We start from the raw sequence: 23,608 nt of genomic DNA, 5'->3' as shown, positions 1-23,608 counted from the left end.
GGAGCCCTCACTGCCTCTCTCGTAGGAGAGACGGACATATTAAAAATATTCGTATATAGAGCATAACAGGTGCAACACTAGAAGTGTGTGTGGAATGTTATGGAGTATAGTAGGGCTCCTGTGGAGCAAAGAAAGTCCCCCAAGGTAACACATCACGCCCACATCACAGACAGGGCATGTGATGTGCTTGTGAAGAAGGTGGAATGTGGCTGCAGGGACTTGAAGGGACGGGACGAGAGCCAGTGTCACTCCCCGCAGGCTCGGCATGGAGGCACGTCCGCTGAGCATCATCCAGCCCTTTCAGAGGTGTCTTGCTGTCCTTACTTTACACAGGGGGAAACCAAAGTTCCCAGAGATTGAGTAATTTGCTCTAAAACTCAGGGCTAAGCAGAAATGGGAGCCAAAGAGCTGGCTGGCTCCCTGCTCTGCTGTCTCTGCTCAGCTGCTCCCTGCTCCCTGCTCCCAGGCCCCTCAGGAAAGGAGAGAGACAACAACCCAGCACAGGGCTCGGTGCATTTGAATGCACTGTCTTATTTCAGACATTATCTGATTTCTGTGACTCACCTTTGAAGTGTCCATTCCATGGTGGAAAATCATCAAGGCTGACGGAGGCACCTTTTTTTCCTCACACATGCCCACGCCAGGCATGCACTTCTGCGATCTCGTGGAGGATCTTGAGGCCTTTGACTCCAGGTTTTAATAGCAGCAGAATAAGCGGCAGGGAGTCATTTATAAACTGAGGTTCTGAGAATCCTGAAACAGACTTGCTCGTTGGGTTCAAAACTCCTTGTCCTCTACATGACCACAATTAATGGTTTCTCTTCTGGCCCAACCACTGCCATTTCCAGATTAAATGCTATGGTGCCCTTAAGAGAGTGTACTTGTTCTGTGTCCCAGGCCTGTTGAGAACTGTTCTCAACCTCAGCACACCTCCGGCCTGTGCCATTTGCAGAGGCTGCCCGAGAGGGGAGCCAGCCAAGGTTCTCACCTGCAGCCTCCTCTGTCAGCTGAGGAGGAGTGAAAGGAGAGATTTATACAGAAGATGGAACTCCCAGTCTGGGGGAAAGCGGTGTCACTGAGAGGTTGGAATTCCTTAGTCTGAGATGTGAAGGTTGCTCATCCTGGAAGCCTGTGACCTCTTTGCTGGGTCAGAATGAGACTGTCTCTACTATGTCAAAAAGATTGAGAATCCTGTGGGAAAAAAATTGGCCAACAGTTTAGTTAATGTCGTGTTGACCCGTGGTGATTACTTGGAGCCTGGAGATTCTTTGGGGAAAAAAGAAAAAGGTCCACTAATTTAAGAAATAATAACAAACTGGTATAGTCAAAAAGAGGACATTTCTCCTGTTTGAATGTGTTGAACTAGGCCACCTGCCTCCAGAGTGAGACTCAGGGTTCCCAGGGAGGGATGTTGGCAGGGGGCAGAGGAGCAGATACCTGGCGCTTTAAGGGACATGAGGGTGCTCTGCCTGAAAAAAACGGGCTGGACAGTCTGCAGAGAGTTGAAGGCGTCGCGTTGAGCAGGGGCAGAACCATTCTAAATGACAAGCCACAGATTCTTGCTCGGCGAACTGACCTACTGTGGAGGCGGTTGGGCTTCAGAAGCCAGAATTTGAGATGGAAACTCAAGCAAAAGGACCTGTGCTTCCTCCCCCGTGCCCATTGCCCAGTGTCTCCAGGCAGAGCCCAGAGGGACATCTGTGAGGCGTGCTCTAAACAACATCCCTGCACCCTGTGCTGCTGGACCAGCTGATCTGGAAGCACCTCGCCTCCCTTCAGTCTAATCTGTGGATTTACGACAGCTTCTTCTGGGGTTCCAAAAAGGATGCTTTGCATCAATGGAGTGCTTGCTACGTGCCAGGTTCCATGCCTGAGCACTTCACATGCATTATTCATTTTCTCTGCACAACAACCTTATGAGGTAGGCAGTATTACTTTCCCCGTTCACAGTGAGGAAACTGAGGCACAGAGAGATCAGCTACTTTGCCCAACATCTCAGCCGTCGAGTGGTAGGCCTGGAATTAAACCCAGCTTTTCTGACCCATACCCTCTTAGCCACGAGGCTGTGTTCTCTCCCCAAGGAGAGCAGTTTTCTCACTTTAGACTAAAACTAAGTATCTGTTTTATATCCAACTTGATTCTGTTTGATTGATATTCTAGTGCCCGTTGTCACTGATCTTCCTTATTTTGAGATGTACTTTTTATGTTGAACTGGAGAAATTTGCAGTAAAGTTTTTTTTTCTTATTTGACTTTTAGTCTTTTTTATACACTAAGTGAATGAAATCTTTTGCTCCTGACCTGTAACTAACTGGATTAGCCCCAAAAGTGAGGATCAGAGTGGGGTTAATTAACTAGAGTGAATTTTGCTTGTGCAGTCAGAAACTGGGCAGGGCCTTCGTCCATCTGTTTAATTGTGTGATGGGGAGGATGCAGCCTTCGATCCTGTCCATGTTGGATGTGGTTGTTCACAGGACAGAATTGGCCAGGGTACAAGACATCTGTCACAGACCTCTCTGAGTGTCCTTCAACAAGTAGCTGAGAACTAATTTCTTCCTCTGTCTTTTGAAGGGGTTAATTTGCCTAGCCCTCCCTACCATACAAGGATTCAGAGACGACAATCAAGTGTTTTTTAATTGCCCCTAGAAGTGAATCAGGCACTGACCAGATCAGATTAAACCCTGGCCCTCTCCCCAAGGAACTTAGAATATATGACTGCACAGAGGTGAGTGGGTGCAAACAACCCACAGAATCCTAGCACCTGTCCCTCCTTGAATCCATCATTTTCGAAGAAAGCCTCACCAGGATTTGAGCTTTAGGATAAAACAAAAGCAAGGTTCTTGAAAGAGTCAGTAGTGCTGAAGGTACAGCCAGAGAAGAGAGCGGCGGCGAAGTCTCAGCGCACGAGCCTTCTTGGCCTTGGTCATGATAAGAGGCAACGTGAGAGAAAGTGATGAGAGTCATCAATACAGTGCTGGCTTGGAGACTTTGCTGGGAAACCGGTCTCATGAACAAGGATGGCATGCAGCAGCACTGACTGACAGAACTTCCCGTGATGATGGAAATGTTCTCTATCTGTGCTTTCCATGATGGCAACAATTTAGCCACGTGTGACTTTTGAGTACTGGAAACGTGACTAGTGTGACTGAGGAATTGAATTTTTTATTTTAGTTAATTAAAACAGCTACATGTGTCTAGAGGCAACAGTGTGCGTACAGAGCTTTGCTATTGAAAAAATCACTTCTACATACACAACTTTCACTTATAGACACACAGTGTTGTGAGGTATGTGGAGTATTATCCTCACAAACGAGGAGACCAAGGCTCGGAGCAATTAAGTAACTTGCCCTGAATCACACAAACCAGTAAATGACGGCGCCTGTGCCCCTCGAATCCAGCGTTGACACCCTCCCTGTCTTCCTGTGGCAGGCTCACCTGCTCTTGTGGTGAGTGAGCAGCGTGTAAATTTAAGGCTCTCACAAGTGGCCATCCCCACATGTGTCCCAGGGGATGAGCTCACACATCTCCATGCGCTCCTTCTGCGTCATTTCAGTGAGGTGAGACCGTGCACTCTTGTGCTGTCTCCCCACTGCTGGGATCGTACCCTCCACCTGCTCCTTGCACAGCTAGCGAGTGAAAGGTTCAAGCAAAGGATCACAGTCCCTAATGAGGGACTTTCCCTGTCCCCAGATATGCCCTGCACCAATATGGAGGAACCTGATTCTCTCTTGTTCTGAAAGAGAGGAGGGCCAGTGCTCAGGATCGGCATGGCTGAACCAGGTTTTCCTCAGAGACAGGACACCAAAGCCCCAGTGATAGTTTAGTGGGAGCATAAGCTGGTACATCTTAATGATTTTTGACCCATCCCTTATTGCAGCTGTCACCAGTGTTGTTTTGAGAAGATAGGATGGGGTGGGGGAGGTGAACTAGATTCCACCTCTCATGGTCTTGGATCATTTCAGAAGGAGGGCGTAGACAAATAGTCACGTGTTACATGAATCCCCCAAGGTGTTACTACTACAATCCATATTTTCTAAGATTCTTTCTGTTATGATGTCAATGTAAAGTACCCAACATTAGTAATAACATCCTGGGGCAAAGTATAATGCCACATATTAAATTTTCTTCCCTCCCTTTCTAAATCTATTATATCTAAAAATTAATAAGTCATAGGAGCAAGAAAAACTTTTTTTATTGCAGTCATAATATTTCATAACATTGTGAAATTTCAGTTGTACATTATTATTTATCAGTCACCATATATAATTGCCCCTTTACTCCTTATGCCCACCCTCCCAACCCCCTTCTGCTCTGGTAACCACTAATCTCTTCTCTTTGTCCGCTTATTTGTTTATCTTCCACATATGAGTGAAATCACATGGTGTTTGTCTTTCTCTGTCTGGCTTATCTCACTTAACATAATACTCTCAAGTTCCATCCATGTTGTTGCAAATGGGATGATTTTGTCTTTTTTATGGCTGAGTAGTAGTCCATTGTATATATATATACCACATCTTCCTTATCCCTTCATCAGTTGATGGGCACTTGGGTTGCTTCAACGTCTTGGCTATTGTGAATAATGCTGCAGTGAACATAGGGGTGCATAAGTCTCTTTGAATTGTTGATTTCAAGTCCTCCGATAAATACCTAGTAGTAGGGTAGCTGGGTTGTATGGTATTTCTATTTTTAAATTTTGGGAAATCTCCTTACTGTTTTCCATAGTGGCTGCACCAGTTTGCATTCCTACCAGCAGTGTATGAGAGTTCCCTTTTCTCCACATCCTCTCCAACACTTGTTTTATTTTGTCTTGGTGATTATAGCCATTCTAACAGGTGTAAGGTGATATCTCATTGTGATTTTGATTTGCGTGTCCCTAATGATTAGAGAGGTTGAATCTTTTCAGGTGCCTGTTAGCCATCTGTATATCTTCTTTGGAAAAATATCTGTTCATATCCTCTGCCCATTTTTTGTGTTTGTTTTTTTTGTTGTTGAGTTGTATGAGTTCTTTATATATTTTGGAGATTAACTTGTTGTCGGATATATGATTTGCAGATATTTTCTCCCAGTTGGTGAGAAAAGGAATGAATTTGCAAATATTTTGTCCCAGTTGGTTTCATTTTATTCATGGTTTCCTTTGCCTTGCAGAGGCCCTTTAGTTGGATGAAGTCCTATTTGTTTATTTTTCCTTTTGTTTCCCTTGCCTGAGTAGATAGGGTATTCGAAAAGATCTTTCTAAGACCGATGTGAAATAGTGTACTGCCTATATTTTCTTCTAGGAGTTTTATGGTTTTACATCTTACCTTCAAGTCTTTAATCCATTTTGAGTTAATTTTTGTGTATGGTGAAGGATAATGGTCTACCTTCGTTCTTTTGCATGTGGCTGTCCAGTTTTCCCAGAACCATTTATTGAAGAGACTTTCCTTTCTCCATTGTATATTCTTAGCTGCTTTGTCAAAGATTAGCTGTCCATATATGTGTGGTTTTATTTCTGGGCTTTCAGTTCTATTCCATTGATCTATGTGTCTGTTTTTGTGCCAGTACCATGCTGTTTTGATTACTATAGCTTTGTAGTATATTTTGAAGTCAGGGGTTGTGCTTTTTTTCTTAGGATTGCCTTAGCTATTTGGGATCTTTTGTTGCCCCATAGGAATTTTAGGATTCTTTCTCCGTTCTGTTTCCGTGAAGAATGTCATTGGAATTCTGATTGGGATTGCATTGAATCTGTAGATTGCTTTAGGTAGTATGGAGATTTTAACTATGTTTATTCTTCCAATCCATATGCATGGAATATCTTTCCATTTCTTTAGGTCATCATTGATTTCTTTCAATAATGTCTTATAGTTTTTATTGTATAGGTATTTCACCTCCTTGGTTAAATTTATTTCTAGGTATTTTATTCTTTTTCTTGTGATTGTAAATGGGATTGTATTCGACTACTCTTCCTTTTAGTTAATTATAAGTGTATAGAAATGCAACTGATTTTTGTAAGTTGATTTTGTACCCTGCAAATTTGCTGTAGTTGTTGATTATTTCTAATAGTTTTCTGATAGGTTCTTTAGGGTTTTCTATATATAGAATCATGTCATCTGCAAACAGTTAGAGTTTCACTTCTTCCTTGCCAATTTGGATACCTTTTATTTCTTTTTCTTGCCTAATTGCTCTGGCCAGACCTCCAGTACTATGTTGAATAAGATTGGCTAGAGTGGGCACTCTTGTTTTGTTCCTGTTCTCAGAAGGATGGCTGTCAGTATTTCCCCATTGACTACGATGTTGGCTGTTAGTGTGTCATATATGGCCTTTATTATGTTGAGGTAGTTTCCTTCTATAGCCATTTTCTTGAGAGTTTTTATCATATATAGATGTGGGATCTTGTCAGATGCTTTCTCGGCATCTATTGAGATGATCATGTGGTTTTTATCCCTCATTTTGTTAATGTGATGTATCACATTGATTGATTTGCGGATGTTGAACCATCCCTGTGTCACTGGTATAAATCCTACTTGATCGTGGTGTATGATCCTTTTGACGTATTGCTGTATTCAGTTTGCGAATATTTTGTTGGAGATTTTTGCATCTATGTTCATCAGTGATATTGGCCTGTAGTTTTCCTTCTTTGTGTTGTCCTTGTCTAGCTTTGGGATCAGAGTGATGTTGGCCTCATAAAATGTGTTAGGAAGCATTCCGTCGTCTTCAATTTTTTGGAATAGTTTGAGGAGAATAGGTACTAAATCTTGACTGTTTGGTAGAATTATCCAGAGAAGCCACCTGGTCCTGGAATTCTATATTTTGGGAGGTTTTTGATTTCTGTTTTAATCTCTTTACTTGTGATTGGTCTATTCAGATTCTCTCTCTCTTCTTGGTTCCATTTTGGGAGGTTGTATGAGTCTAAGAATTTATCCATTTCTTCTAGATTGTCCAATTTGTTGGCATGTAGTTTTTCATAGTATTCTCTTATAATCCCTTGTATTTCTGTGGTATTTGTTATAATTTCTCCTCTTTCATTTCTAATTTTGTTTATTTGAACTTTCTCTCTTTTTCTTTTAATGACTCTGGCTAAGGGTTTGTCTATTTTGTTTATCTTCTCAAAGAACCAGCTCTTAGTTTCATTGATCCTTTCTACTGTGTTTTTGGTTTCAATTTCATTTATTTCTGCTCTAATATTTATTATTTCCCTCCTTCTGCTGACTTTGGGCTTTGTTTATTCTTCTTTTTCTAGTTCTGTTAGGTGTCTTTTAAGATTGCTTATTTGAGATTTTTCTTATTTGTTAAAGTGGGTCTGCATTGCTATGAATTTCTCTCTTAGGACTGCTTTTGTTTCATCCCATATGAATTGGTATGGTGTATTTTAAATTTTCATTTGTCTCCAGGTATTCTTTGATTTCTCCTTTAGTTTCTTCAGTGATCCATTGGTTGTTCAATAGCATGTTGTTTAGTCTCCACATGTTTTGTCACTTTCCCAGCTTTTTTCTTGTAGTTGATTTCTAGTTTCATAGCATTATGGTTGGAAAAGATGCTTGATATGATTTCAGTCTTCTTAAATTTATTGAGGCTTGCCTTGTTTCCCAACATATGGTGTATCTTTGAGAATGTTTCACGTGTACTTGAGAAGAATGTGTATTCTGCTGATTTTGGATGGAGTGTTCTATATATATATCTATTAAGTCCATCTGGTCTAGTTTTTCATTTAGTTCCTCTGTTTCCTTGTTGATTTTCTGTCTAGTTGATCTATCCATTGATGAAAGTGGGATGTTAAGTTTTCCTACTATTATTGTGTTGCTGTTAATGTCTCCTTTTAGGTCAGTTAATAGTTGCTTTATGTACTTTGGTGTTCCTATATCAGGTGCATATATATTTATAAGTGTCATGACCTCTTGGTAGAGTGTCCCTTTTATCATTATATACTGCCCCTCTTTGTCTCTCATTGTCTTTTTTTATCTTGAAGTCTACTTTGTCTGGCATAAGTATGGGAACACCTGCTTTCTTTTGCTTGCCATTAGCTTGGAGTATCATCTTCCATCTCTTTACTTTAAGCCTGTGTTTGTCTCTAGAGCTGAGATGTGTTTCCTGGAGGCAGCATATTGTTGGGTCTTGTTTTTTAATCCATCAGGCCACTCTGTGTCTTTTGATTGGGGAATTCAGTCCATTTACATTTAGAGTGATTATGATATATGAGGGCTTAATGCTGCCATTTTATTGTTTGTTTTACGGTTGTTCTGTATTTCCCTTGTTTCTTGTCCTGTGTAGTTTGGACTGCCAATTCAGTTTGGTGGCTTTCTATGATGGTTTTCTCAGTTTTCTCTTTATTTATTATTTGCATCTCTATTCTGATTTTTTGTTTAGTGGTTATCTAAGGTTTGTATACAAGATCTCACAGATGAGATAGTGCATTCTCAGATAGCATGTTACTCTCCTGGTCTAAGCAGGTTTCATCTCTTTCCTCTTCCCCTTCTGTGTTGTTGTTGTCACAACTTATTCTGTTATGTGTCATGAATTTGTGGTAAAAATGAAGTGATTATATTTATTTTTGATGTTTTCCTTCCCTTTATCTTTAGAGTTATAATTAAGTGTTTGCTAATCTCTTCTGATAGAGATTTGCAATTTTCTGATTTTGTCTGCTTATTTATCTCCTTGCTCAAGGCTTTGTAAACCCTTTCTTTTTTTTTCAGATGTGAGGGCCTTCTTGATCAAATCTTGTAGGGGAGGTCTTGTGGTGATGAACTCCCTCAGCTTTTATCTGGGAAAGTTTTTATCTCTCCATCATATCTGAAGGATATTTTTGCTGGATAGAGTATTCTTGGCTGAAAGTTTTTGTCTTTCAGAATTTTGAATATATCATTTCACTCTCTCCTAGCCTGTAAGGTGTCTGCTGAGAAATCTGCTGAAAGCCTGGTAGGGGTTCCATTGTAGGTTATTTTCTTCTGCCTTGCTGCCTTTAATGTTTTTTCTTTGTCATTGACTTTTGCCAGCTTTACTAATATATGCCTTGGAGAAGGACTTTTGACAGTGATGTAATTAGCAGTTCTATTAGCTTCATTTATGTGTAATTCCAGCTCCTTCCCCAGGTTTGGGAAGTTCTCAACTATTATTTCTTTGAACAAGCTCTCTGCTCCTTTCTCCATCTCTTCTACCTCTGGAATACCTATAATCCTTATGTTGCATTTCCTAATTGAGTCAGATATTTCTCAGAGAATTTCCTCATTTCTTTTTAGTCTTAGTTCCCTCTTGTCCTCCATCTGAAGCACATTTGTATTCCTATCCTCTAGATTGCTAATTCTATCCTCCAGCTCTGTTATTTACTCCAGATTTTTCTTTATCTCCTCCGTTGTGTTTTTCATCTCCAACATTTCTGATTGGTTTTTCTTTATAGTTTCAATCTCTTTTGTGAAGAATTCTCTCTGTTCATTAATTTTATTCCTGATTTCATTGAACTGTATTTCTGAATTCTCTTGTAACTCGAGTTTTTTAATGATGGCTGTTTTGAATTTTCTGTCATTTAGATTGTAGATACTTGTTCCTTTGGGATTGATTTCTGGGTGTTGGTCTTTTTCTTTCTGGTCTGGAATATTAATATATTTCTTCATACTGTTTGATGGAGTGGATTTGTGCCGGCACATAGTGATAGTATCTTGTTGCAGGTTCCACCTCCCGCCACTGTGGGTGTGGGGTGGGCAGGAGCTGTGTAATCTGAGCCCCCTGCCGCTATCCCTGTCAGCTGTGCCTGTCCGAGCCTGGGCCACTCCTTGAGATTGCAGTGGCCCTGTGGGGGTCTCCCACCGAATGGGAAAGCAATTACACAGGGGCTCAGAGCTGCTGCTGCCGCCTGCTCCCACAGTCCTGCTGAGATGCACTCCCCACTTTGGGGTTGTGGTGGTACTATGGGCATTCGCAGCAGCCAGGAGCCCATTCGCCTGGACTCGCAGTTCCACCGCCGTTTGCTCCTATGTCACACCAGCCATTGTGCTTTGTAGGTGGGGCCTCCCCCCCTGGTCCGAGCCAGAGCCACTCCCTGGGACTGCGGTGGAACTGTGGACTCTCCCACCGGATGAGAGAGTGATCACATGGGGGCTCAGGGCTGCTGCTGCCTCCTCCCACAGTCCCGCCGAGTCACGATCCCCCTCTTCGGGCTGCAGCAGTACTATTGGCGATCGAGGCAGCCAGGAGCTCATTTGCCTGGGCTCGCATCTTCACTGCCGTCTGCTCCTAGGTCGCACCAGCCCTTGTGCTTGATGGGCAGGGCCTCCCCACTGGGTTGGAGCCTGAGCCACTCCCCATGGACTGCGTGACCCTGTGGACTCTCCCACGGGATGAGGAAGTGATCATGTGGGGGCTCAGGGCTGCCGTCACCTGTTTCTGCAGTGGCACCAAGGCATGCTCCCATCCTCGGGGCTGCAGCGGTGCTATGAGTGCTGCAGCCAGGAGAGCAGTTGCACGTGTGCACTGGGCTGCCTGGGGGCCAGAGAGAACTATCTCCACCACCTCCCCGGGGGTAGTCCATCCACCTTCAGATGTATAGCTGCATGGGTCTCTTAGGCATCCTGATGTGCTGTGTGGCTATTCTCTGCTGATCAATGAATGTTCATTTAGCTGTAGTTGGAAGGGAGAGAGACAAAGGGAACAGGTCACTCCGCTATGTTGCTGAGGTCACTCCAAGAAACACTTTTTTTAGGAAAAGGGAAAAACTTGGCAACTGAAAGATACATTTTTCTTCCCTAAGGACACTTGTCAGGGCCAGCTGGTGGCATAGCAGTTAAGTTCGTGCATTCTGCTTCGGTGGCCGAGGGTTCGCCGGTTTAGATCCTGAGTGCGGACCTACTCACCACTCATCAAGCCGTGCTGAGGCAGTGTCCTACACAAAAGAGCTACAACTCTACAACTATGATACACGACTATACTGGGGCTTTGGGGAGAAAAAAGAAAAAAAGGAACATTGGCAACAGATGTTAGCGCAGGGCCAATCTTCCTCAAAAAAAACAAAACAAAACTTATGAGACACTTGTCAAGCAAGCTCATAGCTCAGATAGTAAAATTATCTTCAGCAAATTCCATTTCTCAGTAATGGAAGATGACCTCTGCCTCTATAGGCTGGTGGAACTGTTTGAGTATGATGGTACTCTCCCTAGATATGTGTAGGAGGAGAGAGAACTTTCTGAAAAGCACACCAGCCAGCAATTACACTTCTAGTGAAGGGTATTTCCTTCAGCACTGTCTTCTGGGAGCTCTTAGAGAAAGCACCAGACAGTGTATGAATGTCTGTGATGTCAGTGGTGCTGCCTTTCTCAGATCCCTGATGGGGTTCTCTGGGGCAAGCTTCAGGTCTGGACACGAGTCTGTATGTCTTCAGCAGTTACAGCAGTGGCACGTGGTTGGGATAAGATTCCTGGCGGGTATGATTGTTTTCATAGATTTATAGGTTTATTCATCCAGCTAAGGGGTACAAGTTGACATCTTAGACCAGCTGAAGTTATTCAGTCAAAGCAAACCCAGACCAGTGGGATACGGGACCAGAGTCGCCATCAGACTGGTGGTCAAGCTGAACCCTTTCTTGGCCAGGTTTTTACTGCCTTCATAACAGTTCTATCTAAATCGTACTCCTGGCTGGGACTTTTGAGGTTATTGTCTTTTTATGTTACTTATTTAAATGTATATCCTATTTTATGTTCACTTTAAAAATAAACTCATTATTTTATAGTGATGAGTGCCTCAAATTTGGGGCCCTCCTTGGACTCTCACTGCTGCCACTCTTTGGCCTCAGGCTTCTTACAGATCTCCAAATAGGAACAGGAGGACCTTTGATTCCGTCTATCTCCATTCTCCTGTGACAGAGCAGCTGAGTATCTACCCCTTGGGAAGAGACTGGCTGGAATCTAGTAAAATTTCAGTGTTCAGACATGCCTGTGTGGACAAACTAAGCTAAGTAATTCCAAGATGGTCCTGTAACAGGACTATGTGTCACTGGGGAATAGTCACTCAAGAAATAGCCACTTGAGGATATAGTCAACATATTTATATAAACACACATACACACAAAACATTTTATAATCTGTCTACTTCACTTACAAGGATATTGTGAACATTTTCTATGTTCTTAAGTAATTTTTCTATATCGTGATTTTTTAAAATTGTACCATATTCCGTTATACCTGCATATAATTTTAACCAGTCTCCCCTTCATGTGAGATAATTAAGTTGTTGCTACTTTTTTTGCCATTATAGAAAACTCTGAGATGTATGTGGTAAATCCTTTGGTGCATTTCTGATTGTTACCTTGAGTTCAATTCCTAGCAGTGGAGCTCATGAGTAAAATAGCAGGAGTATTTTTAAGGTTTTTCATTCATTATGCAAAATTTCCCTAAGAAATGTTGTACTGAATTGCTGTTCCCCGCAGTGACGAGTGCTCCCAAGCCCTCACCGACACGAGTGTTTGAGTAGGAAAGATGATGTTGTTGTTGGTCTACATACATTGTATGTTGAAATCAGTCTGTTTCCCAGGGAATAGAGTGGACATCATCACCACTCTGTGAATTTTAATAAGATGGGGGAGCAGTCCATTTATCTGCTATGGTGTTTGAGTTCTTCACATCCACAGAAATACTGCCAGTGAAGCATTATGGGTGGGTGGTAGGCAGAACTCCAAGATGTTCAAAAGATTCCTGGTGTGTGCACACCTTCTCCCAGTTATTCACTCAAACACTAGTCTAGGTGTTGCTATAAAGGATTTTTGAATTTGAGGGTATATTTATAGTCTTAAATCAGTTATCTTAAAGAAATTATCTTGGATGGGCTTGACCTAATCAGGTGAGCCTTTAAAAGGAAAAGGGCTCTTCCTGGCAAAGAGATTTGAAGGGAGGGATTCAACCCAAGGGAGAGTCTCCACTGCTGGCTTGAAGAAGGAGGGGCCAAATAGTAAAGAGCACAGGTGGCCTCTGGGAGCTGAGAGCAGTCCCTGGCTCACAGCCAGCAACGAAACAGGGCACCTTAGTCCTTCAGCCAATAGGGAACAACCTGAGTGAGCCTGGAAGGGGATCCTGAGCACCAGATGAGAACACAACCAGCGACACTTTGATTTCAGCCTTTTGATACCCTGAGCTGAAAACCCAACATGCCATGCCCATGCTTGTGACCTACAGATCTGTGAGCTAATGAATGGGTATTGTTTAAACCACCAAGCTTGTGGTGATTCATTTGGCAGCAAAAAAAAAAACACCAAAAGCTAATACCCAGTGTTTGCAAATTTGAGTCTGAGTATCTGCACAGAAACATCACACTGAACAGTGCCACCAGTTGTGTGGGGAGAGGACAGCTGTGTGTTAATGTAGAAATGACTTGTAATACTGGATTTTAAGTAATGTTGTAATTAGAAACAGAATTCCTGTTCCAGTTCTACCTCAATTTGAAGAAGTTGCCAGTGTCCTCCAGACATCCAAATCCAGTCCCTATTTTTCCTTCAGGTTGTTGGACCTTCTTGATCATTTCTTCCTCCTGCACACGTTTTACCCCTTTACCTCTCTCTTCGGGTTCTCCTCCCTCCACACTGACCCGTCCTTTCCATGTTTTTCTGGGTGCTCCTCCTCTAGGGCCTGTCCCCCGAATGCTGTTGGTCCCCAGGAGTCTGGCTCAGCTGCTCTCAGGATTTTACTGCACCTGCACGCCAGTGACTCTTACTCCTGTATCTTCATCCCTGACCTTCTCGGTTTGTGTCTTCCTCAAACTGTGGCTTCTGCTGGGATGTCTCTCAGGCACATCAGACTCCACATGATCACAACTGGACTCAGACGTCGTGCCCACACCACCGGCCACCACTACCACCACTCCCTATGTTGTTACGTTCCTCTCTCCAGATTAGAATCCGTTCCTCGCTCTTACTGCCCGGGGCCAACTTCTCCATTAGCTGAGCAGGAGCAGTGCCGAGGGCCATAGCACTTTTAGGGGCCGATGAAAATGTTTCCCTTTCTCTTAATATCAGAGGGAGACAAAACCAAACTTCTAAGTTGAAGGAAGTACTTTAGTATATAATATTAATATATTTGTCTTTATGCCAAGGCAGTTGTAAAATACAATTTTAAATACTTTTAATGGAGGAAGAGGCCCATGGAAGCAAAAGTGCCCCAGGCCCACGAAAGTCACACCGCAGTCAGTCCTGACACCCTCTTGTTTCTAGAGCAGGGGACGTTTGTGGATGGTGGCATGCACTGCCTTACCTGTGGCCCGGGATGTGGGGAAGATGCTTTGACATGGTCTCAGTGGATGTCCTCCAGCTCTGGTCACTGGGAGGGCTGCACATCGCTGGTGGTTTGGGAGCTGCTGCCTTGGCTCTCCTCTACCCAGGCAGGGAAGTTGGAAGCAGGAAGTTCTTTACGTACTTTGATACCTGTCTTGCGGGGCTGGCCCTGTGATGTAGTGGTTTAGTGCAGGCGCTCCGCTGCTGGCGGCCTGGGTTCGAATCCTGGGCGTGCACTGATACACCGCTTGTCATGCCATGCTGTGGCGGCGTCCCATATAAAGTGGAGGAAGATGGGCACACATGTTAGCCCAGGGCCGGTCTTCCTCAGCAAAAAAAAGAAGAGGATTGGCATGGATGTTAGCTCAGGGCTGATCTTCCTCACAAAAAAAAAAAAAACATAGCTGTCTTGTGATGAGCAGAAGTGGCTGTTTCCTCAGGAATGCGTGAAGGATTCACTGTTCCTTGGTCTGGTGCTCTGGTTCTGTTCTGAGCATCACCCTACAGGGGCTGTAGCAGGTCCATGCAGCCCCTACTTGCCATCCCCACCCCAACCCCGAGGATGTCCACACTTCCAAAGAGAACGGAGAGGGACAGAGAGGACACTGGTCTGTGCAGCTGGGTCTAGTCTGGCAGTCAGAGGGGTGACACTTTGAAGGTACACCATGACTTGAAGCCGAAGTTATCTGGGAACCTGGATAACCCACCTTCCAAAAAACTTACTTTAGTGCTAAAGCAAGTTTATAAGGCTCTGGCTCGTCCAGTGTCTCAGCTGGGAAAGCTGTTGGCAAGAAACCATTAGAAAGATGTGCTTCAAGCACTCTAGGTTACTCTTAGATCCAGGAGAGATTCAGTTCTCTGAATTTAGACACTGGGACCCTTTGCTGTTAGAACTTCAGGAGGACTGTGTCATTCTGCTGATGTCGGCCACCCAAGATGGCCACGTTCAGACCTGCTCACTCAGTCTTCCATCCTCTTGTGAGTCAGGGGCTGCACATCATTCGGAGGGGCATTGTCTCCTGTGCATCTTTGTTGATGCATCTGAAGTTGGTATGTGTGTGGCTCTGTACTACCCTCTGACATGGACATATAGTCCCTACATCTGAAGCTCAGACCCGGATAAACACTAAAGGGCATGAAGGAAATCTCAAAATCTCAGGGTTGGGAGAGACCTCAACAGCTGGCCAGCCCAGCCCTCTTTTGGTGTTCAGACCTTCTGAGTCACCATCTGGCTTGTCCTGGAGCCTCTCTGAGGCCACCCATTCAGTGCTTGAGTAGCTCTGAGTGTTAGTAAGGGCTCTGATGCTGAGCAGATCTGTTTTCTACCCATTTGTATATATTCGTCCTGGTTCTGTCTTTGAAAGATCTTAATTGTCATTCTGCAGTACAGCTCTGTAGCCGAAAGAAGGCTTCATGGATCCATCTGTGCTCCTCCAGGTTTAGCACCACCCCATCGGTTATGGCTGAACTGTGCCCTCGCCCCCCCCCCCAAATTTGTATGTTGAAGTCCTAATGCCCAGTACCTCAGAGTGTGACCTATTTGGAGATAAGGTCTTTAATGAGGTAATTAAGGTAAAATGAGGTTGTTAGAGTGGGCCCCAATCCATTCTGACTGGTGTCCTTGTAAGAAGAGGGGATCAGGACAGAGACTCACAGAGAAGGAAGACCATGTGAAGACAGGGAGAAAATGCCATCTACAAGCCAAGGAGAGAGACCTCAGAAGAAACCAACCCTGCTAACACTTTGACATTGGACTTCCAGCCTCCAGAGCTGTGAGAAAATAAATGTCTGTTGTTGAAGCCACCTAGTCTCTGGTACTTAGTTATGACAGCTCAAGCAAACTGATACACCAACTCACCACACTTCTCTCTACGCCTCGTAAAGTGTGGCACCCAGAAGAACTGATCGTGGTTTGACTGGAGCAGAATGAGATGGTCACCACCCTTGTTATTAATGCAGCCTGAGGTCCGAGGACCTTCTTGGCCAGTCACAGCATCTGATGACTTATAGTCATCCATCTCCAAGGTTTTAATTTCTGTTTATTTTCTAAAAGTATTCTTGCTAAGTCACGTTTCTTGCATCCTATATTAGGTGTAGTGAAGTTTTTGAACTTGGTTGCAGGATTTTACATTTAATCCTGTTCAATTTTGCCTGCCTGGGGCTGAGCATGCCAGTGACTGCCCCCATCTCTTGGAGAGGCCTTTGGAAACCACGTGGGGATCATCAGGCTTCGGCCTGAGAGGCTCCAATAACACACCTCCTGTCCTGAGTGAGAATCCTGGGTTTAGATGGGAGATTTCCTTTCCAGTGACACATGGGACAGAACTAACTGCCCCTAAGGTGGAGTTCGGGATGCACAGTGCTGAGTGTGGTTGTGATGGGAGTTCAGGTAGGATATCTGGGAGAGATGTGAGTCAGAGCTGGCCTCAGATACAGAAACCCACGGTAGTGGCCACATGAATTGGGCTTTGCTGAGGAGAAAAGACAGGTTCTGAGAAAATGTCATTGTTCAGCCAGGATACATGTGACCCATGACAGAGATGATTGGCTTCTCTATCTGACTGTTTTGTGTGTGTGTATTTCTTTTGTTTTTGGTGAGAAAGATTAGCCTTGAGCTAACATCCGTTGCTAATCCTCCTCCTTTTGCTCAGGAAGATTGGCCCTGGGCTAACTTCATGCCCATCTTCCTCTACTTTATATGTGGGACGCCTGCCACAGCATGGCTTGATAAGTGGTAAGTAGGGCCACCCCCAGGATCCAAACCTGCAAACCCTGGGCCGCCAAAGTGGAGCGTGCAAACTTAACCACTACACAACCAGGCTGGCCCCTCTATCTCAGTGTTTTAATCTGTATCAAAGAGATTCTGTCTGGGAATCGAGGTGGTAAAAGCAGAGAGACCCCAAAATGAAACTTTGGAGTCCTGCTGAGTTATCTACAAAAACATGCCACATCATCAAGCCATTGCCTGCCGGGCTGCAGGAAAGTAGGGTCCTCCCTGAGGACGGCTCAGGCAGTGTTTGGGACAGGATTAGCCCTCAGAAGATGAGCTGCTTTTAGAATTAGACCTATATTCACCTGCTCTTCATCTGCCTCAAGAACATCAGACGCTGTGTTTTGCGAGTGATTGTCTGAAGTCATTTGACCGAGCACCAGTGTTGTGGCCATGCCCAGGTCCTCCCTGTGGTCCATCTCAGTTTTCTCAGCCAAGTGTCGTTGGCAGTCTGTGTGGACAGTCCTGCGCTCAGCAGTTCTGTGCCTTGAAGGGCAGTCAGGGTCAATTTCATTGCCCACCAAGTGTCAGTTGTGGTCCCTGAGCATTGTGACAGGTACAGGTGAGCACCATTAGCTTGTGAACTGCTGCTAGCCAGGGCATCCAGAACATTCTCCCTAAAGGAGAACAATAGTTAATACTCAAATGATAATTCTTCGTGGCGCAGTCAACCATTGGGAGGACCACGCTCTGCTTGAATCTGTTCCTGTTTCCTGCGCCTGCCCCTTTGATGATGTTCCTGGAAGATGTTCGTGGGACAAAGAGTTTAAAAATTGCTTACTCATTCCAGCACATCCTCTCTGCTGGTCCTAGGACCTCAGGCGAGTCTTTAAGCCTCCATCCTGTTTCCTCCTCTGCAATATGAGGTGAATTCTACCTCTTCTGTCTGCATGGTGGTACTGTAAAGAATAAGGGAAACCATTATTGTGGATGTGCTTTGTGAATTAAAAAGCTGTGTTCAAATGGAAAGTGCAGGATAAGTTATTCCTCACAGGTGAGGTAGCCTTTACTTTTATTTATGGTAAACTTTAGTCATTCCCGTGCTTCAGAACTGGGGGCTGTGTTTGCATTGAACTCAGCGGCCACATTCACTACTTGTAACTGTTTGTCCTTTGCTTCTCTAGCTTGACATTTCCAAACTGAAGAGTCCTGGGCTGAGCCACCAGCTTCCCAGGCTGTGGGGTGGCCTTGGGAGTGGCCTGGGGCCTCTGTGGGCTGAAGACATGATCGAGGTGGCAGGGACTATGGAACCTGTGTCCCAAGGAGGGGTGGCTCTCCTGCACGTTCCCGGCCCAATGACAGAGGCTGTGCTCCCAGCCTGATGTGCTGTGAGCTCACTGACCCCTGTGTATTTCTGTTAAAGATTTACGTCCACCTGAAGGAAGGCGGGGGCCCAGATGGGCTGGACGCACTGAAGAATAAGCCCCAACTCCACAGCATGGTGGCCAGAAGCCTGTGCCGGAACGCGGCAGGCAAGAACTACATCATCTTCACGGGGCCCAGCATCACCAGCCTGACCCTGTTTGAAGAGTTTGAAAAGCAAGGTTAGTCCAGTGGCGAGCAGTCTGAGCACGGCCCCCTCCCCTGGAGAAGAGGTGGGGGAGGTCTGGGGGCGCAGGTGTGCAGTGGCCAGCACAGACCACAGCATGCTAGGTGAGGAGGCCCTTCCCTGAGGGAATAGGTGGTTTCTGCCTGCTGCGTGTCTGGACCCTGCTGGGCCCCACAGATCTGAAGAGGTACCAGTTACAGTCTCATGGTCTGGGGGACATGTCGGCACAAAGCTCTTCCCAGACTTCAGGGCACATTTCCTTATGTCCTTTGTTGTAAGGCCATGGTTAAGGAAGGAGTTCTCTTAATGTCTCAGTCTGTTCGGGCTGCTGTAACGAAATACCACAGAGAAATTTATTTCTCACAGTTCTGGAAGCTGGAAGTCTGAGGTCAGGGTGCCAGCATGGTTAGGTGAGGGGCCTCTGCAGGGTGGTAGACTTCCTGCTGTGTCCTCATATGATGAAAGGGGCAAGGGAGCTCTGTGGGGTCTCTTTTATAAGGGCACTAATCCCATGCGTGAGGGCTCCTCATGACCTAAGCATCTCCTAAAGTTTCCACCTCCTAAACCATCACCTTGGGCATTAGCTTTTAACATATGAATTTGGGAGGGGGACATAGACATTCAGTCTGTAGCACCTAGGCATAGCTCCTATGAAGTAAGGCTCATAGGGAGTTTCCTGAACTCACCCCATCTATAATGTGGCCCCTTCCAGCTGGCAGATGAGGATCGTGTAGATGCTGCAGAGAATTGTGTGCATAATAGAGGCAGCAGTACAAGGGGCCTCGGAAAGGTCTTAGTTTCCCTTGGTGCTGAGATGCTTGGTTCATTTGTTGCCAAGAGTAGGCAGTCCTCTCTGGCTCTGGCGGAAATCAGGGCCGTAGAAGAAGACCTGGACCAAGTCAGGGCGCCCGTGGTAGCTGCATTTATTTTGCCTTTGTTCTGCATTTGGATTTATATCTAGTCGTCTCAGGAGAAACACCAAAAGCCACCACTCACGACAGCAGCCAGTAGATTTGCAGACCTATTGCTTAGCAACAGATTAGATGTCTGGCCTTACAATGAAACCTTCTCAAGCAATGGGGAGCCGATAGCTTCCGACCTTTGACCTCAGCAGCTGTGATGAGCCCCTGGACTCTGTGCTCCTGCCGTCCTAGGCTGCATCTTACTCATCTACAAAGTCCAATGTCCAGCAGGATTCAGTGTTTAATTGTTGAGAGGGTAAAGTGTGGAGGATCAGACTAAGTGAAGAAGGGCCGTGGAAGTCTAATTGGAGAAAATTGGCCCTAATGCACATTAATCAGCCACAATGGAAGAATGGTGGGGTCTCGTATTAGAGCATGTGGTGAGAGCCATCCCCACTCACCTGCTCGTGCAAGTCTGAGGGTGAGTGCCATGTGCATGGTGATGAAGTCTCTGGGGTTCCTAGAACTGCCCTGATAGCGTCTGTGTGCCTTATGGGCTGCTCCCTGCCTCACACCATGTGTGCTGCCATTGCTTGGACTGAGGGTCAGGTGGTGTAGTCAAGGCAGCTCGTAGCAAGTGTGTCAGGGTGGGGCTGGTGTGGTGCAGAGTGAGGAGGATGCCACAGGACTATCACAGACCATCAGTGCTGCTTCCCCGAGAGCCGGGCATGCTCGCTTGTGATTCTGGGAGGAAGGGGACACTCCCCAGCTCAGGGAATTAGGGAGAAGATGGAGGAGAATCTTCTAGAAGGAAGAAAATAATTAGACATGGATTTGAGTTTTTCCAAGAGTGGGCAGAGATTTCATTGCCTAGTTTTTAGAAGCATCTAAAGCTATTGAGCTCTTCACCTAGGGCCTCATGGGCTTCACCTGTGATAACTAAAATTTAGGGTGGTGGTTCTCTGTCGTGCTGAGACTGATGGCTGCACCCCTCCTCTCCTAGGGACTCTGATGCCCCCTTGGAATTCTAATTTGCAGCGAAGGTTGAAGAAAGGAGTCAGAGCTGAGAGCCTAGCTGCCCTGCCTGGGGTGCACAGAGACAACTCTATAGAATTAACAGCCAGAAAAAATGTTCATATAATCATCGCTACTTTCATCAAGGAGCAGAGTCATGAAAACATGGGTGCTGTTTGGATTTTCTTCTTCCCCTCTGATGAAAATGCAGCTACTCTTTGGCTGGCTGTGTACACCGAGCCCCAGACGGGTGATTTGACACATCGTTGTCCTCCATCTAATCCACCTCCCTGTTTTAACGACAGGTTCTTCATTTTAAATTTCAAGACTTGAGTAGTTTGAGTGACTCCATCTGTAGAGGTGCGAGCAGCAGGGAGCCCTCACCTTTTGGGCAGGGAGACTCACACATGCCACCCAGTGGGTCTTATTCCTCACCTGCTGCTGCTCCAGTGGGGACCAGGTGGCTCAGGGAGGGGAGGAATTCATAAGATCATCCTTCCAGCTTGGGTGGAGGTGCAGTGATGAGGAGAGTGTCTGGGTGCAATATAGAATGTTTCAAGTTACCAATGATACTGTATCAGTCTTTAATGAACTGAGAAGACAACAAAGGATGAGACCGTTCCCAAGATCTTCAGTCAGAAGTGCTGCTGCTTGTCACCTCTAGGCGTTCAGACTGAGGAGACGGGCTCCCTGTGGCCGCCTGGCCCGGCTGAGAGGGATGAGCCCATGAGGAGGAAGGACTGGGTAAGGCCTTGAGCCCGGGTGGGATTGAGAGAGGCCTCCTTGTTCATACTGGTCTCTGCTCACAGTTCCTCCCACCCCCATGGAATCTTCAAGGTCTTAGAGGCTGCATTCAAGCTCCTTCTCCCTCAGGAAGCTCTTTCACCCACTCACACTGCGCAGTATCTTCACAGGCAGGACGCTGTTCAGTGCCTGTAGTTTGATGGTTCTTTTTTCTGCATGTAACTGAGCTCCCCTGGGGAACAGGGGCTCCATCTCACACGGCTGCATTTGAGTGCTGTGCAGAAGGACACAGGCCTGAGCCCTCGACCAGTCAAGTCTTAGTGAAGGTGGTAGGGTGACATAACTGGTCAGGTTTGGACGTCAGACAGACATCGTTGCCCTCCCAGCTCTGAGCCACGGTTCCTCTTCTCTAACGTGGGTTCAGTAACCTACTGAGTGCAGAAATTTCTGGAAGCAGGTGCGATGATAGTTACATGTGCCTAGCACCGTGCCTGGCACATAGTGAGTTCTCTAAGAATGAGTGCTCCTATCGTTACTGTTGATTCACTGCTTATATCATGGTCTTATGTGTAATCATAAATATACTTGTGGAAGTACCAGGAGAGGCAGCAGATCTGGGATAAAAGTGCCCAGATTTCAGCAGTCTCTTCTAGAGGGACTTCTAGAGGGTTCGTTCCCAAGCGTTGGCCACTGAACAGGGCGGTCCCGTCCTTTCCTGCACATGCCCAGGGCGGGGAACACTGGCCTCTCTGAGAATGTGTGGTCTTGTGTCCCTCTGCCCACCAGAGATTTACTGCTGCGGCCTGCTCAGCGCCAGGAAGAGTGACTGCACCGGCCTGCCACCGTCCATGCTGACCAACCCCACCACGCCCCCGGCCCGGGGCCAGCACCAGATCAGGATGAAGGGGAACATGTCTCTGATCTGCTGGTACAACAAGGGACACTTCCGCTTCTTGACCAACGCCTACTCGCCCGTGCAGCAAGGTGGGGCAGACCGCTGTGGGCGCGCAGGGTGGCAGAGGGGATGCTGACGAGCTTGAGCAGGACATGTGGTGGAGTGAGTTTGCGTCCTCACTGGGCTGTGCAGCTCTGGTGTCAGGCTGACCCCTGGGCCATATAGAAACCGCTGCTGCATCTGGCTGGGAGGCAAGAGCTTCCTGGGCCCGTGGGCTCTCAGTTCCCATGACTGGTCAGCTGTCAGGAGAAACAGTGATGGTGGGATTTGCAGGTGACTTCAGCGGCCTCCCTTTGTTTCCCAGGTTGTATATGGTGTGACAATTGCCTATATTTGAATGGCGTTTACATGGTCACTTCATCGTCTAAGATTCTGTGAAAAAGCTGTCCTAATGGGAGGGGAAAAAAAAATCAACCATTCTTACATTTTCAGTGTCTCCCTTAGAAGTTAACACTTGCTTTGGGTTTTGGGGTATTCAGTTGATTTCATCATTAATTTTCCTTGGGATTTAAAATCCATTCATAACAAAGGGATTTATTTAGTAAGGAGTCTGTATTTAAAGTAACTACAACTAAAAAATTATTAAACTGCTGAAAAGGAAATTGAAATGACAAAGGGGTACGTTACAAAAAATATTTACAGTTGTATAGTGTATTTGAAAAGTTCCTTGTGTTCTTTTATATTAAGACATCTTTCCTCTTCACTTTTGAAGGAACTTTGCTGAGGAGATCAGGTGTGTGGTGTGTGCATGTGGTGGTGTGTGTGTGTGTTTAATGTCTGTTCTTTATTCCCATCCCTCACCCCTACACACACCTAAAGTGTATTACATTTCAGTGGAGATTACAATTAAGGGACTCAATAATAGGGGTGTCATCACCCCATTTAGGTTTAGAGATGTAGAAAGCTGCTATGTCAGGGGCACTTAGAGTAAGGGTTTGGAATTGACCCTGAAGCTGAAGGCGGGCGTTTGAATTGGACTTCTCTGCCTCAGTGCTTGGGGCCTTGGTGCAGGGCAAGCATGTTTCTGGGGAACACGTTTGGGAGTAGGGTGCAAGAGCTGCTTCCCACCAAATTATTTTAAGTGATAGCCTCTGAAAAAAAGATGTCCAAAAGCAGGACATTGTACTTGTCTGAGCTGGGTGAAATGAGGTAACAAAGAGGAAAGAATACATCTGAGGAGGTGTAGGGGAGGAAGACTATCCTTTACCCTCTTTGGATCCTTCTGGCTGAGGTACGAATTAAATTGACACGAGACAGAATAACAGGAGAAAATCAAACAAAGCTTTATAACATGCATACATGGGAGAGACCCAGGAAAAACTGAGTAACTCGCCAGAGTGGTGGAGGTTTTCATCTTAAGTAGCATCTTCAGGGAAAGACAAAGGGGGATGTTGAGGGTGGGGGGAGTGAGCTATGGGAGATTACCAGAAAAGCACAGTAAACAAGAGTAAGGTTATT

At 45.6% G+C, this 23,608-nt stretch overlaps 1 protein-coding gene across 4 annotated transcripts in view; it reads left to right on the top strand.

The window, feature by feature from the left end:
• The window catches only part of PGBD5 (piggyBac transposable element derived 5), a 113,275-nt gene that overhangs the window by 70,791 nt on the left and 18,876 nt on the right, over positions 1–23,608 (top strand). For all 4 annotated transcript variants that reach the window (XM_058543083.1, XM_058543082.1, XM_058543080.1 and 1 more), the window contains exons 4-5: positions 18,350–18,530; positions 21,982–22,179. In XM_058543083.1, the coding sequence (XP_058399066.1) occupies positions 18,350–18,530; positions 21,982–22,179 (379 nt within the window). The remainder of the gene's footprint in view (positions 1–18,349; positions 18,531–21,981; positions 22,180–23,608) is intronic.

The sequence above is a fragment of the Diceros bicornis genome, chromosome 6 (assembly GCF_020826845.1).
Source record: "Diceros bicornis minor isolate mBicDic1 chromosome 6, mDicBic1.mat.cur, whole genome shotgun sequence".
NCBI classification, from domain to species: domain Eukaryota; kingdom Metazoa; phylum Chordata; class Mammalia; order Perissodactyla; family Rhinocerotidae; genus Diceros; species Diceros bicornis.
Note: the sequence above shows the minus strand (reverse complement) of the source record. Positions and strands in the feature narration are given on the sequence as shown.